The sequence below is a fragment of the Lathamus discolor genome, chromosome 2 (assembly GCF_037157495.1).
Source record: "Lathamus discolor isolate bLatDis1 chromosome 2, bLatDis1.hap1, whole genome shotgun sequence".
NCBI classification, from domain to species: Eukaryota; Metazoa; Chordata; class Aves; order Psittaciformes; family Psittacidae; genus Lathamus; species Lathamus discolor.
The window spans coordinates 42,077,576-42,095,531 of NC_088885.1; the positions used below are offsets into that span (position 1 = coordinate 42,077,576).

Consider the following 17,956-nt stretch of genomic DNA (forward strand, 5'->3'; position numbering starts at 1 on the left):
CCTTGTGCCCCGCGGCGGGGGGATTCTTACGGCTCCAGGGGCCGCCGCCCGACCCTCGCCGCCCCCGGCGCGGAGGCGCAGCGGCAGGTGCCTCGCCCGGCCAGCAGGTGTCGCTGCCACACTCCCCGGGCAAGCCGCTCGCAGAGCCGGAGCTGTGGAACCGGCGCATGGCCGGCTGGCCGGCCGCGGGTTCCGGCCGGGGGGACAGCGGAGCGGCTGCGGCTGGAGGCTGCCCCCACCCCGCCCAGCCCCGTCCTGCCCCGCGCTGAGCCGGCGCCAGGTGAGGAGATGTGCCTCGACGCCTCTCCGCCGCGGCGGTACCGCCCCCTCCGCGCCGCACGGCGCCGTCCTCCTGCCCAGTGAATGGCTGCCGGCTGACTGACAGCCGAGGCGGCCACACAGGGCGGCAGCTGCCCGGCGTACACCTATAAGGGCTGGCGGGGAAGGGGTGCCCGGCTGCCCGCGGCGGAGCTGCACGGTGAGCGGTCTCACCTGGGGGGCAGTCCCCGCTCGGGGAGCCGAGTGCTGGCGGAGGCGGGCGCTAGCCCGCTGGCTCCCCGGCAGCAGCCGCGCCCGTTGATCCCGCAGCAAGTGGCAGTCCCGGTCACCCCTCTCCGGCAGCAGCGCTTGAAGGATGCGGAGCGGCGGAGCGCGGGCGGCGGCGGGGCGCCGCGGGGGGACCCTGCGCTGCGCCGGGCGCGGGCGCCGCCGCCCCTGCGCGCTGCGCTGGGCAGCAGCTCAGTGAGCGCGGTGGCCGCGGCGGGAGGAGGCGCAGACGGGCTCGCTGCGGCCGCTGCCGTCGCCGGAGGGGCTGCGAGCCGCTCCGCGCCGGCGGCGGGGCTGCGCGGCCACCCGCACTGGGGAAGGCGCCGGCGGCGCTGCCACAGGTGACTCGCGGGCCCGGGGCCGATCTCCGCCCGTCTGCCGCTCGGCTGTCCTTGCGCGTTCGTGCCTCTGCGCCGCGGCCGCCTGCGCGAAGCCCGTCTTCAGCCACTTCGCCGCGCCTGCGGGAGCGCCGGGGGACATGGCTTTGCTCCGGCTCTTTCTCCTCTTGCTCCTCGCCCAGCGGGGGCTCGGGGCCGCCGCCGGCGAAGGGCAGGCGGTGCGCAGCCAGGATTGGGCACTTAGAGGGAGACAGCCTATTTACAACCACATCAAGAGCCGGGAGCCTCCGCCGGCCCCGCGGAGCCGCTCTACGGCGAGCACCATCTTGGCGCAGCGGCTCGCTGAGGAGGTACCCCAGGACGTGGCCTCGTTCCTCTACACGGGTGACTCCCGGGAGCTGCGGCGTGCCAACTGCTCCGGGCGGTACGAGCTGGCCAGCCTGGCCGGCAAGTCGCGCTTCACCTCGCACCCGTCCCTGCACGGGGCCCTGGACACCCTCACCCACGCCACCAACTTTCTCAACATGATCCTCCAGAGCAATAAGTCGCGGGAGCAGAACTTGCAGGAGGACCTGGAGTGGTACCGCGCCTTGATCAGGAGCCTCCTGGAGGGGGACCCCAACATCTCCAGGGCAGCTATCACTTTCAGCACGGAGCCTTTCTCCTCCACACCCCAGGTTTTCCTCCAGGCCAGCAGGCACGAGAGCCAAGTCCTCCTGCAGGACTTATCCTCCTCGGCTCACCGCCTGGCCAACGCCTCCGTGGAAACGGAGTGGTTCCACAGCTTGAAGCGCAAGTGGAGGCCACATCTGCATAGGAAGGTCTTGAACGCGGGGCCCAGAACTTTAGAGAACAGCTGGAAGAGATGGGAGAGCTTCACTGCCGATAAGAACCACATCAGGTGGTCCTCGCCTTACCTGGAGTGTGAGAATGGGAATTACAAACCCGGCTGGCTGGTGACTCTCTCAGCGGCTTTCTATGGGCTTCGGCCAAACCTCCTCCCCGAGTTCAGGTAGGAGGAGTGTTCATCTGTTTGCTTTTTATCGAGAAGGGGGTAGAATGGGGTTTTGGCTATGTCCCCTTCCTAGGAAAGGGCATGCTGTGTCTCTGGAGTGGCCTGACCACCCCTTGCCAGACCGGCTGCTCAGTCACACCGCAGAGCAACCTCAGGCTTTCCTGTTGAGCACTTAGTGTGCCTTAGGGAGCAGTTGCTCACTAGAAGAATCACTTTCATCTCCATCTGTAAGACAGTGTTTGCTTTGCATGTACTGAAACAGGTGTGCGTGTGGGCTGTGCTCCTGGTGTGCTTCAGGTGGGGAGGGGAGAGAAGCAGTTGCAGTTATTCCTGGCTGCAAGAGGGGAATGTTTACCGAGGTGTCAGTTTCTTGCTATGCTGTGTAATTAAGCATAGTTTGACCCCAGCTGTGATTTTTAACCAGCTGGGTTAATCAACATTGTTATGCTGGTAAGTTGTGGTTTCTGGCCTCCAGAGCACATCCGCTGTGGGGTGCGCAAGCCTGGTCAGTGGTCAGTATGTTTGTAGGTGAATAAGTATTTGTGACTGCAGTTCTGTCATAGTGCATGTGGCTACAGCCTGAACTGGCGCCAAAGCTTACTTTAGGGACACCCCTGGTTTATATAGCTGTGGAGCAGATACTTGGCGTATGTAAAGAATTGCTTGCTTTTTTATTCCTGTTACCCCAGGACTTTGCCGCAGGGCTGTGACTAGCAGAGAGGAGGGTATAAAAAGGACCGTTCTTGGGTCTTTCTAGCAAAGGGATATTTGTCCAAAGAATGAGAGCAACCTGTGCTGTATGAGATGCCAAATTTTCCCACTGGCACTTCTGTGGTGGTGCTCATGAATGACACTATCCCTTGGGGAATACCCACTGCCCAGAAGCAGCTGGCATTTGTCAGGGGTGACAAGAGCACAGAACTTATGTTATGCTGCAAATCAGTAGTAGGTAAAGGTAGCCAAGAATGCAGCAGGTGCTGAAGAGATTTTGCCATACCTAGGTGGTGAGCCAGTAATGTTCATGAACACTGGTTGTCTTGGCTTACTCTGAAATCCGGTGGGAGCCAACAGATATGAATGTTTCTTTTGGAAAAAATCCAAACCCCAAACAACTCTTGACCAAAGAGTGGTTGCTTATTTCTCTATGGTATTACCTTTTGCTCTGAAACTCTCACACTTCTGGGGCTGGCAGGGTTAAGGTACAGTGAGCTCGTCTGCAGGCTGCTTGTTGCTGAATTCCTCTCCAGGCCAAAACTCAAGAATAGCTCTGTAGCAGGGATCTGCTGGACCTTGCAGGTGGTCCAGAAAAGTTCATGACTCTTCTCATAGATCATTGAAATGTAGTGTTCTGTTCTATAACTTCATGAGGCAGATGAAAACTAGGGTAGGCTGATGTTCTCTTGTCGGGGACAGAAGTTTGCATAAGTCGAAGAACTACGAGGCTGGGGAAGGGTGGCAGTTACTAACCAGCTGTCTGAGAATTTAGATCTTGATATCAATTTAAATCAAAGAAATTTCTGTCTTGATGTCAGTGAAGAGAAAAAAAAAAAACCCCAAAAACCGTATCTTTTAAGCAGAAGAGTCTAAAGGTTCGATCTCAGCTCTGTGCCAAGATCCTGTGTTGCCAGGAAGTGTAGCAGTGGTGTCGGTTTTTGCTGTGGTAGCTCTGGTGTGGGAATGCAGTAGGTCCATTTTGGAGTAACTCTAGCCAGCCAAGGCAGCCAGTAGAGGTCCTCCTGGGTGCAGTACAAAGCACTGCCTTCACTTCCTCATCTTCTCAGCCTCTGTTTACTGCGTGGGAGTCATTTCAGTTGAAAAAATAGAATAACCTGTTGTAACTGTGATGCTTCAAAGGGCATCCATTAAGCACATGTAAGCTTGGAGAACCTCTTCTAATTTAGGAGATCTTGTGATGGGGTATACTGTTACAAGGTCAAAGTGTTGTGTTATTGTTGTAGGGTAGCAATAGTTAGGACAAAACTAACAAAAGTTTTGTTGCGTCAAAACCAGAGATCAGCTGGTAAGCATTTCTAAGAAAAGGGGTCAGTGTGTTTTTGGTAACTGTATAAGGAAGCTGATGGAAGAAGTACATATATATACACACGTATGCATGTATTCTGGCAAGGCTAAATGATAATTTCTCTGTTCCTAGTTTGAGGTATGTGGTCTTCTAATAAAAGCTTATTGCAAATATAGGAAATCCTATAAACAAAGTACTCTTCTCACAAGACTTGTGGGATGTTTGAATATTTGCACGGTATTTCCTGTACTTGGTAGGCACACAGCTTCAGTGTGAGTTCTTAAGAGAAAAAAATGGTTTAAAGTATAAGCATGTAATACAAAAATGAAAAACCTAATGGAGTTATTGGAATGCTAGCATTAATACTGTAAGGTGTCTCTTGAAATAAGCTTTATTTCCCCTCACCGTCTGTCTCTAAGTGAGACAGTGGTTTAACTTTAAAGTCCTGTTTAAGGCTCATATGGTAAAAAGTGGAATGTATTAACCTCCATCTTTTGAGAAAGCTACATTGGTTCTCCCAGCAAAGTATCTCTGAACTATCTGTTAGGAACCTGTTAATGGATCAGTTTACATGCTCTTTACATCTAATAGTCTGGCATGGAGGTCATTGGTGGTAACTTCATGCATGAACTGAATTTTCTTCTAACAGTTTATGTACTTTCTTCTTTGCTGACATTAGGTTTATGACATGGTACACTAGGTTAAGAGACATTTAGGAACACATCTCAGTGGAAAAGAATTCTTTCAGATTACAGCAGGAAAAACTGTTGCTTCTACTTCTTGGTATCTGTTCTGTTGCATAGTATGTCAGGTGGTATAGCAATGGAAAGAGTTAATGAAGGCAATACTGATGATTTCTAATGGTGCGTTCAGTACATGCCACTACTGCAGTGCCATTGTCAATGACGTTCTGAAAGGGCAGGGGTTAAAAAAAAAGCTTTGTTCTTAATGTTGTGAAGGGTTATAGTGCTTATGTCATAGGAAGTGAGTATTACAGGTGGGGGGGTCTCTTGTAAACAGCTTGCTATCTGTCTTAAATTTCACCTCCTACCCTCTCCCACTTTCCAAGAGATGACAGCCAAACGGTCTGAAGTGAAGGCAAAGAAAGGTGAGAGCATATGCCTGCTTTTCCAAGGCTAGCACTGTAGGCTAATACAGTGGAGAAACTAAAGACAAGTTGATTGTGCTGACAAACATGACAGAAGCTGTCCAAGCAAATGGGACCGCATGAGCCCAGTGGGATGCTAAGCCAGCATGCTGACTGTCCTTAGCCGCTTAGCAGTGCTTGCTAATGTTTTAGTGTTTGCATTCACAGGACTTTGGACCACCCAAAATGCAGGGAGAGAACATTACCACCTGCTTGCAAAATACAGTTTAGGCTTTCATTCAGAAATGAGGGTCCACAGAGACTAGGAGTCATCACTTGATGGTAACGATTCCCATCTCCTTTCTTAAAAAGTCTTAAGTTTGATGCAGTTTGCAGCTGGAATTCACTATCTAGTATGCCTAATCACTCTACAACTCTACTGCTGTAGAGGGTAAAGCACCATAAAATTTGTCACTGATCTTTGGAGACCCTCCTCCTACTTCCCATTACATTATGAGACTGAACCGTATTTCATGGCTCAGGGTGATCCAGGGGGTCTCTTTGCGGTCCTACTGTGGAAGCAGAAAGGTGTGAGAAGCTGCATGCTGTGCGCACACTTCCTTCTCTAAAAGTACTTGGTTGGCCCCTGGAGAGGAAATGTGGGGCCTTCATTGCTAGAAGGCCAGTGGGGAGGATCACTTGGTTTGGAAGAAAAAGATGTGCAAGTAGTCAGCTAATAGGAACATACAAGTTTTCTTAAAAAAGATCCTTCTGGGTGGATGAGTCAATCTGCTGTCACAAACCCTCTGAATGTCATCAGCTGACCAATGTCCATCTTAAAATAGGTGGGTTTCTCTCTTGACTCTGTAGTCTGCTGCCATGCTGGGCCTAATGGTTAGATAGCTGCTTCTAATTTCAGATCTAAAGTTAGTCCTCGTCCATTTATTTCTGTTCCAGAGCTGCCTTCTGCCTGAAATAGCACTCTGCACTGATGTTTATTGCCCTGACCTGTTTATAGGCAATAGTCCCTTTTCCACCTTTGTTTACTAGACTATACAAACCAGCTTTCTTTAGTCTCCCATTACAAGTTCTCTGTTGCCATGGTCCCTCTTCTCAAGTCTTGTTCCACCGTTTCTTGAATGTGGTTAGTCAAATTTGTGTGCAGTGTTTCGGCCTTGTGCTGCGACATCAATTATCCCCGAACTCTGATGAATGAATTGCTGCTTTTGTAGTTCAAAATGTTCTCTTGTGTGCTGTTCTTATTTTCCTTAATGTTGTGTTGTAATATGTCAACATTTTGGGAGCTGGTCGTTGTTCTTATGCTGGTTTTTGTCTAGGAGGTCAGAATAGCTTTAGGATTTTGTAGGGACTTCTTTTTTATTTTCCCCTTCCACCATGTTCCAGCAAGGGCAGGTAGGTTTTTTCACCACATCCAAAGCAATATTTGCAATACCTTTAAAGGGTTTTTGGGAGAACACAATGGAATAATGGCTGTTTTGGCAGAAAGGTGCACTATAAACAATGTAAGGCTTTTAAAAATGATGTTCATTTTGAACTATAATGTGTTCTGGGGCATTTGCAGATAACTTCATTCTGAAGCGTGGCTGAACCAAGTGTTAACCTCTTAACATTTTTTGTCTTCCTGACATTTGCTGCTTCTCTCAATTATTAGAGAGGTGTTTCGGAGTACAAAGATTAATCTTCATTGCACAGTTAAATTTAGCTGTTTCTTCCCTAAAGGCAGTCTAATGTAGTGATTTCCACTGAACCATTAACAGTGACTCTGATCACTCCAGCATTAGGCCATAATGGGGCTCTTAGTTAAGGAAACATTATTGAAGGCAAATGAAATGGTGGAGGTAGAAGTATATGTGACAAGTAAGTAATTTCTTGGGGAATACACACTATTTCATCTTCTGCTAAATATTTCATAGCTCTTAAATTGTTTGGTAAAAGAACTACAGATATGGACATAAAAAAAAGTTTGTAAAAATCAGTTTTTTTCTTTCAAGTATGGCTTAATTTCTTCCTCTAGCCCTCTTTTGTTAGTCTTCCCACCCACCCCATCTCCCTTTAGTCTCAGTACTGAGAAAAGAAGAAAGAAAATTGTTTTTAACTGTTTAAACGGGCTCTAATTTTTTTTTATGACATGATGCATTAGTTTTATAATCCTAGAAACATTTTTAAATGGTGAGGCATTTATCTCTATAACATGCCATGGCCTATACAACATGATTGAAGGTGTGGGTGGATTTTGAACAGGTTTTAAAAATAAAAGTAACTTACTTCCTAGAACTTCTGAAAGTCTTGGTTTTATATTCCTGGAAAGAGGTGAGAAGAAATCTCTTGCTATATTTACTGCCTGCATATAGAAGCGTCCAACATGTTTCAGGTATTCTGTAGCAACCAGTTATGTTTCTGCCTTTTTTGTATGAGGCTGTGGATAAAGATAGGAAACTGGATGGCAGTGTAACAAAAGGAACAATAAATAGGGGTTTCTTTTTTAGAAACATGATTGAGCTGTCTTTAGTATTGGAGAAACAGAAGTTTGTCTTTGAAGGAAGAAGTTAAATATGACTGGAAGATTGAAACACATACTGCATTTATGTCCACAATTATGTAGCACATGGTAAGATGCCATAAAGGGAACTACCGTTTTCGGTCAAACTGCTGTTTCCACTCCTGTTCTCTGCCATCACCCCCTTTGCGCAAGGCTTCCATGGCAGGAGGTTATGAAAGCCTTTTTGACAGGAATGGACACATGACAGTTCTTACTATCTGAGGTTCTGCTCCAGGACTGTCACCTGTTCTGTCTATTCATGAAGGTGGGCTGAGATAGAGAACTAAAAGTTCACGAAGGTGAGAACAAAAGTATTGCTGTGTTAGGTCAGATGAAACACTTACCTAGCCTTGTCTCCAAAAGCAGCTTCTGCAGGTACTTAGGGAAAAACACAAGAGCAGCGGAAATGCTGAGTTCTCATATCTTGGATATGTCCCATTTATGAATAACAAGCAATAAAAAAAAGGGAGTTTTTCAGACCTGAGTCTTGATAGTAAGTATGGCTTTAATTGACCTTCATGATTCTAATTCACTTTTAAGCCTTTTTGTCTTCTGCAATGTGGTTTGGCATTGGCTTCCATAATACAAATGTTTGGGGAAAAAAAAGTGCTTTCCTGGTTTTAAATTTGCTTCATTAATCTAATGAAGATTCTTGTGATTAAAAGAAGTACTTTGGAAAGTGTTCATCTTCTCTGTGTCAGATCTAGAATTACATGAAGTCACTGGTCACCCACTTGTGGTCATCTGTGAATGCATTGAACAGAGAAGGCGTAGTTGTGGTGCCCAGCTTGTTAACGTCCTTGCGCGTGAAAGCTGACATGTCACATTGATACACTGTAGGGTTGCTGCTCAAAGGTTGGAGCCTTCCTGGCTCTGAAGTGTGCAGTGATGAAAATAATTTGTTTTCTGCAAAAGGCTGCCTCTACTGCAAGCAGTTTTTATATCCTGGTTGTCTGTTGGCCTTACAGGTTCTACTTCAGGCTTTCTTCTTCTGAGGTATTGAAAAGCCTTTTAGTAGTAGAACCTAAGCTTTTAACATGCTGCTTCTAAAAAATGTCTTGGTTTTGTCTTACATTCTTGTAGATTTGTATGTTCCTTGCCCAGGTTTATGCTTCTCCGTTTGCCTTTATTCATTTTTTTGTTTTTAATGTTGGTTTCCACTTCTCATTTTTAAAATTAACTTGTTACCTCTAAGTCTTCATTGTCAGAAGATTGGATAGTTAGGCTGAGACCATCTCTCCCATGTAGGATCCTTCAGATTCAAAAGCTTTTCCTGTTCCCAGCCTCCTTTATTAGATCACTTTCTGTGCTGTTCCTTGAGGTCTCTTTCTTTCACCTGTCTCCTTGACCCCATGGATAATAATGGCAGCATTAAAAAAACATGCTGGTTTCTTACTAAATAGCTTGAATTTAGCTGCAAGACTTCTTGTTTTTATAGGGAGAACCTAGAGTAAGTGGTACCGCACCATCACCAACACCTTGCATTCCTATGCAAGGTGATGCTTTGTGACAGAGTTAAGATGATAGCAGCAACTTGAATGTCGTCAAGCAAAAAAAGAAATCACTGTCCCTCAAAGCAGGGGAAGCCAGGAAGCTCTGCCTAGGAAGCTCTCTGACTGAACTTCAGGGAAATCCCCAGAGAGGCAGTGCTGCATGCCATAAATCTGAAGGCAGGTTTCAATCTGAAATAATTCTTCAGGCAGAAGGTTCAGCTTTAAGTATTCTGTCCTTGTAGTACTATTCAAATGGCCTAGAGGGACTTTCTGTTTTTGCAGGTGAATCCTAATTCATGTGCCCACACAGATATACCTTACATTTCAGTTAAGTTTATTTTTAGTGAAAGCTGGTTTTCCTGTGAAAATGTGTGCTTAAAAGCAGCAGTTGTGCTATGGCTGAGAAATTAGGTAAGTCTGTCTCTGTCCTGTAAGAAATTAATGGTAACTGCATGACCAGGTCAAAATTGCATTGTGTGTAATGTCCCAGTGGCCTTTTGTGAATCTGACTGGATATGCAGGGGTAATAGTTTCAAAAATGCCTAAGTGGTGCAGAAACCTGAATCTTAACGTTCAAAAGCAACTTGAACCTGCAGATGCTGCTGATCGTGCCCGTAAGACTTGAGGCTGAAAGTCACTTGCGCATTTGACACCAGGTTTATTTTTGGATGCTCAGTTGGTGGTACACTAAAGGAGCCTCAGGTGTCAGGTAGTATGCACTGTTTGAAAATTAATATTCTTGAAAGTGTCAGCCTCCAAAATGAGAATGGTCAGAAAAAATACCTGCTCTGGAAACATTTGCTATGCTAATTACAGTGTGTGTTTGTCTAGAAGTGTGGGCATTTGCAGATTTGGGATGGCTGTAGAGTATTTAGGTTTTTATCTCCTTGTTTTGTGGTAAGGACTTATGAAGGACAGCATGGAGGTCTGAGTGATCATGGAAGCATGAATCTAGGCAGACATTTAGATTGGGTGATGGTGTCAATTTCAGGCATGGCTTATACCCTAATTATGGCTGTGTGCAGTGCTTACGAACACAAAAATAAGTGTACAAACTTCAAATGCCTGTTTAGCTAAGCTGTGATGACCTCTGCGCCAAAAAGCTTCTGAACATGTAGAGGACGAAGATACTGTTTACCACCATTTAAATGCTGGCGGGTGTCCTGGGTTCAGCAGTAGCAGTCATGTTTTTTCCTTCTTAGTAGCTGGTGCAGTGCTGTGTTTTTGACTTTTGACAGCAGGCTCCTATTCTGTGCAGTTCTGGCTTAAGCTGGCTGGGAGGAAAGAGAATATTCTCCTTCTGCTTTTTTTTATGATGTAACAGTATGGGCAAAAAAATTCTTCTGTAGATACAGGTTTTACAGCATGTTGTTACAATGAAATATTATAACTACTGAAGCTATCAAGATAGCTAGTAGGTTGGGAAAATAAGCTTAAATCAATTTCTGGCACAGATTTCAAGGCAAACAGCATGCCAGCGAACAGTGGTACTGGAAATTAAGACAGACATGAAAGCCTCTTAAATCAAACCTCTGACCTGACAGAAAATCCTTGATGCCATCATGAATCATTGTCTATTATGTACAATTCAGCTAATTCTTCCAACTGTATGTTGGCCATGAATGTGCACTCCTTAAGCATCTGAGTTTTTTTTTTTTGTGTAAGGACTGTAAAATTGTGGCAGAAGACAAATGTTAATCTCCTTATAACAATAAATATACTTACTTGCAAGATGGTACACAATTACCAGTAATATTGTTATTAACATATCACTGTGACTTGAGTTCAGCCAGACAGCATTGTCAGTGTGGATTAACGTGTTATGCAGACAAGCTGAATCTACTCTTAAGCCATTGATATTTGTCTTGATCCCTCAAGATCACAGACCTGCAATTACTCCCAGTTAATTCAATAAATGCAGCACTTGCAGGTAGTTGGTCCATCTATAATCTAGGAGGATGTGTTCTTCCATATGTTCCGTTTTCTGAATGCTGAATCAAAAATAACCGAAAATGTGGGTGGCCAAACAGGCTGTGCCAGCTACTGTATTAATCACAGATGAATTTCAGAAATACATCAGCATGTTGGTGTACTCTGTGTGTAATAGCGGTGGGGTGCAAGTCTGAGGTGGAGTTTTAAAATGGCAAAGCATCCCAAATGAAGGCAGTTCTCTAAATGCTGCATGTATACTTAAGGAAACTTTTCTTTTGAAAGCATTATGTCAACAAGTAGTTGCAGACCCTGTTACTACCTCAGCAGAACTGTGACATTGCCATGAAGCATTAACATAAATTGCATAGGCCTAGTGAAAACAAAATAATATGCACCATTGGGTTAAAAAATGGAAAGCCTATGGTAGATTGTAACTGCCAGGAAAGATTGTTTTCATATGCCTTCTTCTGGATTATATGGTGTTTTTTTCCTATAGGTTTTTCACCCCATAAATTCATAAAGCTCTGAGAAAAGTTAAAAACAGAGTAACTTTAATCATATCAGAAGTTGAGGTTGTGCTACAGAAGAGGTACAGGTGGGAGAAGAGCGTAAGTAGAAATGTTTATCTTGAGTTCATAAAGACTAGGTTTTGTGGAAGGCAAACATTCATGTAAGAAAGATCTTAACACAAGAAAAGCAAAAGTAGAATGTGTTTAGTTGGAAATGGAAGAATTTTGTACTGTTTCTGGAAGAAGTAGTGTAAAAGTATTTTTAAGTTAGATGCTTTTAAGGCCTCCTGCCTGACTTAACAGGGAACTCCTGACAAAATTCAAGCATAAAATGGAAGTGCATAAGAAATGGAAGCAGGGTCAGGTAACCCAGGAAGAATAAGGAGACATGGTCTGCGCGTGACTATGACTGTGAACATGAGCATCTTATATTGGAAATAGTGTGGCCAGCAGAACTAGGGAATTGAACTTAGCACTGGCGAGGCAGCACCTTGAATACTGTGTTCAGTTTGGGATTCTCGCTACAAGAAAGACATTGAGGTATTGGAGCGGGTCCAAAGAAGGGCAGTGAAGCTGCTGAAGTGTCTAGAGTACAAGTCTGGTGAGGAGCAACTGAGGGAACTCAGCCTGGAGAAAATGAGGCTGATGGGAGATCTTATTACTATCTACAACTATTTGAAATGAGGTTGTAGTGAGGTGGGTGTTGGTCTCTTCACCTGAGTTATAAGCAATAGGAAATGGCCTCAAGTTGCACTGGTGGAGGTTTAGGTCAGATAGTAAGAGAAGTTTCTTCACCGAAAGGGTTGTTGAATATGGCAACAGGGTGCCCAGGGAAGTGGTGGTGTCACCATCACTGGAGGTATTTAGAAGAGGTGTAGATGTGGTGCTTAGGGACATGGTTTAATGGTGGACTTGGCAGTGCTGGGTTAATGCTTTGATTCTATGATCTTAAAGGTGTTTTCCAACCCAAATGATTCTGTTCCTGTGATTCTCTGTCAGTGTGTGGTTAGGGAAACCAAAGCCCATATGGGGCTGAATCTGGTGAGGGATATGAAGGGCAGTAAGAAGCAGCAAAACTGGAACTAGGGAGAATGTGTGTCTGCTGCTGAGTGGTGCAGTGGACTTTGACAGAGGATGTAGAAAAGGCCAAGGTACTTCATGTCTTCCAAGAACTTCAAGGCTGATCAGCCTCACTTCAGTCCCTAGGAAGGCAATGGAACAAACCTTCCTGAAAACCACTCTGAAACACATGAAGGATATGATTGGGAGTTTATCAATGGTTTATGAAGGGGAAATAGTGTTTAACTAACCCAGTAGCCTTTTGTGTATAGATGACTGGAGTCCAGCTGGAGGCCAGTTACTATTGATATAACCCAGGGGTTGATACTGGAGCTGGTTATGTTTAACATTTTTGTTTTGTGGTCCTGGTGGACACCAATTTGGCATGAATCACCAGTGTGTGTTTGCATCAAAGAAGACTGATGATCTCTTAGGCTGTGAGAGGAAGAGCATTGCTGATGGGTAGAGGGAGGTGATCCTTCCTCTTTGTCCAGCCTTATGGGTGGGGGTGGTGGGTGCTCTCTGGAGTGCTGTGTCCAGTTCTGGGCCCCTCAGTCCCAGAGACATGGATGTACTGGAGCTAGCCTACTGCAGGGTGACAAAGATGGTTAAAGATTAGAGCACCTGACAGGCAACAAAGGCTGAGTGAGCTGGGACTGTTCAGCCTGGAGAAGAAAAGGCTCCAGGATGATCTTACATATGTGTAAATACCTGAGGGAAAAGTGTAAAGGAGACAGAGCCAGTCTCTTTTCAGGGGCAGTTGGTGACAGTACAGAAAGAAATACAAGAAATTGCATTTTGACATCAGAAAACTTATTTTGACGCTCTGAGGGTGGTCAGACACTAGATCAAGTTTCCCAGAGGTGGTGAAGCCTCCATTGTTGCGAGTATTAAAAAACCCAACTGAACTGAGCCTGCTTTGGGCAGGTGGTTGGGTGGACAAGATGACCATAAGAGGTGACAGCTGCTATATAAATCTGATTTCCACATACGTTTTGAACAAAGTAATCATACCAGAGTGTTTTCAAAGGATACAAGCTATTTAATCAGTTCTGATATGAAAAATCTGGAAGTACCTTTCCTTTCTTCCTAGTATGTGGCTCTGGGCATTAGGATGCTATTCTTCTTTCTGCCTTTTGCCCACTAGAATGTGCCACTAATTCTTCAGACTGCAGCATATCTGGTACAAGACCATACTTAAGTGCTTGCTCAGTGTGTGTACCGTGCTTAATTCCTTTGGCTTGTATCGGTTGTCTCTCTTACAAGTGACTTCTAGGTAAGTTTTCTTTTGGAAATTTTTATATCCCTTTGTACTAACACTGTGCTTCCACAGGGTCTGCTGTTGATACCACACAACAAAGTCTTAAGGTGTTTTTTCCTCTTCTAGCAGTGATTAGTTTACCCTTGATTTGCAGTCTGTACCTCTCTTGGCAGAAATGTTTGTAGAGCTGTCCTACCAGTTAAAAACAAAGCATACAAAAGGGAAAAGCTTTTCTTTTAAAGAAAATAAAGACCCATTTCCTTAAGGTGTTTGAAAGTCTGTTGCAATCCTAATTGGGATGAATCATCACTTTTTCCTCCTGTATAAACTGATTTCTTTAGTGTAGTCAGAATGATGCTAGTGTTTGAGACCGCCTTGGCAAGTTGCTTTGTGTATAACATGAACTAGGAGAGCAAGAAGTACTCTTGGTCCTGGTCCCACTACCTGCTTTGTGTCTGTAACCAGCCACAGTGAGATTATTCTCTTCTGACCCTTAGCATTCTATGATTCACTTGCAGAACAGGTCCTGTCTCAGCCCCCACAATAATATTTATGCTCAGAAAGGTCCAGAAAATTAGAAACCCTGTCTGGTGGGGTCTGCATATGACCAGATGAGGAATTAGTTGCTTCTGTTTCTAAGCGCATCTGGGACAGATAGCCAGTTATCAGATTAAGATAAGCTTGTATGTTATGGCAGATTTTTCTCCTGAAGTCATTGGTCACCTGGAACCATCAAGGGGGAAAAAAACACTCCCCCCTTCCCCCCCAAATAAAAACCCCACCAAAAAACCCACAAACACCCACCCCTCCAAAAAAAAAAAAAAAAAACCAAAAACAAAACAACAAAAACAAGCAACCAACAAAAAACCCCCAAACAACTGAAACCCAAAAACCACTTCATTGGGGGGAAGTGTGGTTTTGGCACTCCCTGGAGAAGCTGTTGTTCAAAACAAGAGTGGAAAGCACAAAGCTGTGAACCAAAAATATTTCTGGATATTCTAAGAAGCATGATGTGTGCTGTTTCAAACTGAACTTGCTAGAGCCAGCACTTCAGTATTTCACATAGTTTCTAAGTATGCCCGGGATAAGATTACTCAGATTCTAGGCAGGAGATGGATGGACATGAAGTGCACCTATACTGTGTAACTTCCTACTGGCAATCCTATATAACTTCCTAATGCATTCACTTAAATGATGTGCTTGTGGGTTTTTTCCAATGACTGTACAGCATGTCTGAAAATGAATGCCTAAATATAGCTGTTATGGACACTTTGCACTTGGTTGTACTGGGGCCAGGCATGAGGGAGTTATAATGTCCTGGGTTTTGATCAAGCTCACTTCTGTTCCTATTCTGGTTTTGTTCACAAGTGGTCTCTCACAGATATATGGGTTTGTAGTTCTATCATTATTATTGTTCTGCATACACTGAGCTTTAATTAAAAGACACAATACGGTTTGAGGTGAATGACGTATTCTTGAGATAAAAGTTGGGTCATGCCTTTGGTAGTCCACAGTGTGAAAGGAGGGATGATGGTGTTGTTGGAAGTTTAGAAGTTTAGCTGTGGAAGTTTAGACTGTGGAAATAGAAACTTTTGTCTGGAGTGGCTGAGATGGTTGACTTATAAGGAATGGTAACCTAGACTTAAGAAATTGGTAAAGAGCATTCATTAGGAGTGACTCCATGTGATGACCTAACTACCAGAAGCTGCATAGTGATGTTTCTGCTAAGCCAGACAGCAGGGAAGCAGTCACAAATGTGTGTTCTCACAAGATGATGCTATAAATATTCTACATACAAAGTAATTGTGGAGGTTATTTTAGAATAAAGAAAATTTTGAAGGCTTTTAAAAATATACAGCTGCAGTCCTACAGCTTTTTTTTTCTTGTGATTTCTGAGATGTTTATAAAATAATGTTGGCTTTGAAATCAGATTGCTTTTCATTCAAACAGATTTGAGGGAAACTTGGTGAAAACTTGGAACGTTCTTGGCATAGAACTAACACAGTTCAGACAGTACTTTAGGGCTTGTGTGTTAGGAAACATAATTTCTTCTTTGGGGAGTTTCACAGACATTAATGGCCTACTCCTGGCTTGTGCTGACCTTCTGATGATGTATTGGGAGTTATACCAGTTCTCAGGGGAGACCCTAGAGCAGCCTTCCAGGACCTAAAGGGGCCCTGCAAGAAAGCTGTAGGGGGCCTTTTTTACAAGGGTGAGGGTGCATAGGGATCAATCAAGTGGGAATGGCTTTAAACTGAAAGAGGGGAGATTTAGGTTAAGATACTATGAAGAAATTCTTTACTGTGAGGGTGGTGGGACACTGGCACAGGTTGCCCAGAGAAGTTGTGGCTGCACCATCCCTGGCAGTGTTCAAGGCCAGGATGGATGGGGCTTTGAGCAACCTGGTCTAGTGGAAGGTGTCCCTGCCAATGTCTGGGGGGTTGGAACTATATGATCTTTAAGGTTCCTTCCAACCCAGACCATTCTAAGAAATTCTGTATTATGAAGAAAAGGGTAGTTCCACTTTTCAGGTTACAGCATCATAATATTTAAACCTGCTTTTGTAGTTGCTGTGTTCAAGGCTGTTTTTCTGTGTTTTCAGAGGTGTTGTCAAAGTGGACATCAATCTGCAGAAGGTGGACATTGACCAGTGTTCGAGTGAGGGGTGGTTCTCGGGGACGCACAGGTGTCATCTCAACAATTCCGAGGTACGTCTATCGCTAAGGGACTGAGCTACACTTCAGAACAAGTCTCTCCAGTATGAGTAATTTTCTGTAGTATAAATGCTATCTGTTTTATGGACTTTAACTGTGGTTTGCAGACTGAAAAGATCTTTCTGTGCAACGCATTATGGTATGCATGAGTTTCAGGAGTGCTTGCGTTTCAGGAGTATTGACATTAATATTCCTGATAAAGCAGAAGTGATGTTATTGTGCAGAAGTCACAGCTATGAGGAAAAAGAATATTACCAGTGGAATGATAGATGAAGTTCTGCTTGCAAGTCAAACAGTTATTTTGCAGTCAAAATCAAAATAGGCTTTTAATGTCAGTGTCACTTTTGAGTGGACTGCCTTGTGAAATACAATAAAAGTATCTCAAATGCTAATAATAATTATTCAGAAATACACGGGCTTTTGGTAGAATGATACAGAATAACAGGCAGAATTGGATACTGTAGTTAGTTCTTAATAGGAATACCAACATTTTGACTGAGCTGACTAAATGTTTCTGTTCAGCTCCTTCCTGCTTCCCCTTTCTTTTGAAGGTCTGTGTCTGGCTCAGTCTGTCAGCCTATCATAGATCATTCCGCCTGGCTAGTCATATTTGTTCGATGTATCTTTAAACCAAAATGCATTCAATGGTTTTTATTCTGGCATATGATGTTGTTTTCAAAGACACCCATTTATTTTCTCTGAGAGAAGGTACCTCATGCACTTCTGTGCCAGTTTATCAAAGATAAATCTAAATTTAGGAAAAGAGTTGGTTTTGATGTGTTCACCTACTCGCATTTTTGCGCAAGAAGAACTTGAAAATTTTGTAAACCTCCTCTTTTTTTTTTTTTTTTTAATTATCCTTAGAATAAACTTGACATGAGGAACTGGGTAGTCTTTGTCCAAGATTAATTTTAAATATTTCTGATAACGTGGTGGTGTGTGGTTTTTTTGGTTTGTTTTTTTTTTTTTGACTTCGGAATTCAAATTACAGATTGATTTTTCACGCTGGGATTCTGGGGTGTGGTGTTGTAAAGCTGTCTGTGCTCAAGCAATGCTGTTTTTGTGAAGCAATAGGAAGCACGATGTTTGCTGATGTTACAAAGGATGTTTTATTTTTCATACTGGACAGTTGCCTGTATTTGTTTAAATAAGCTTACTGTGATGCTGTAGTCCTTAAGAGTTCTTGTTACACAAAAAGGAATTAAAACACATCCTAGGGCAGAAGTTCTTTAATGAGTGATGCTGTGTATGCAAGTGGCTCATGTTCACACCTTAAGGTGTTGACATAGGTAAGGAAATGAATGTCACTTCATGAATGGCTTTTCAACTTGTATGTAGAGCAAAAACCTGCCAGTTGTTCTTCCTTCTCTATGGCACTTTATTAGAGAGTTAAATCACCAGTGCTTTCATGGCTAAGAGGAT

General features: G+C 44.2%; 1 protein-coding gene across 1 annotated transcript in view; it reads left to right on the plus strand.

Annotated features, from left to right (window-relative positions):
* Positions 1 to 804: 804 nt before the first annotated feature.
* GPR158 (G protein-coupled receptor 158) overlaps positions 805 to 17,956 on the plus strand; it is a 183,728-nt gene continuing 166,576 nt past the window's right edge. The window contains exons 1-2 of the mRNA XM_065666605.1: positions 805 to 1,896; positions 16,423 to 16,528. Coding sequence (XP_065522677.1) covers positions 1,025 to 1,896; positions 16,423 to 16,528 — 978 coding nt within the window. The 5' untranslated portion in view covers positions 805 to 1,024. The remainder of the gene's footprint in view (positions 1,897 to 16,422; positions 16,529 to 17,956) is intronic.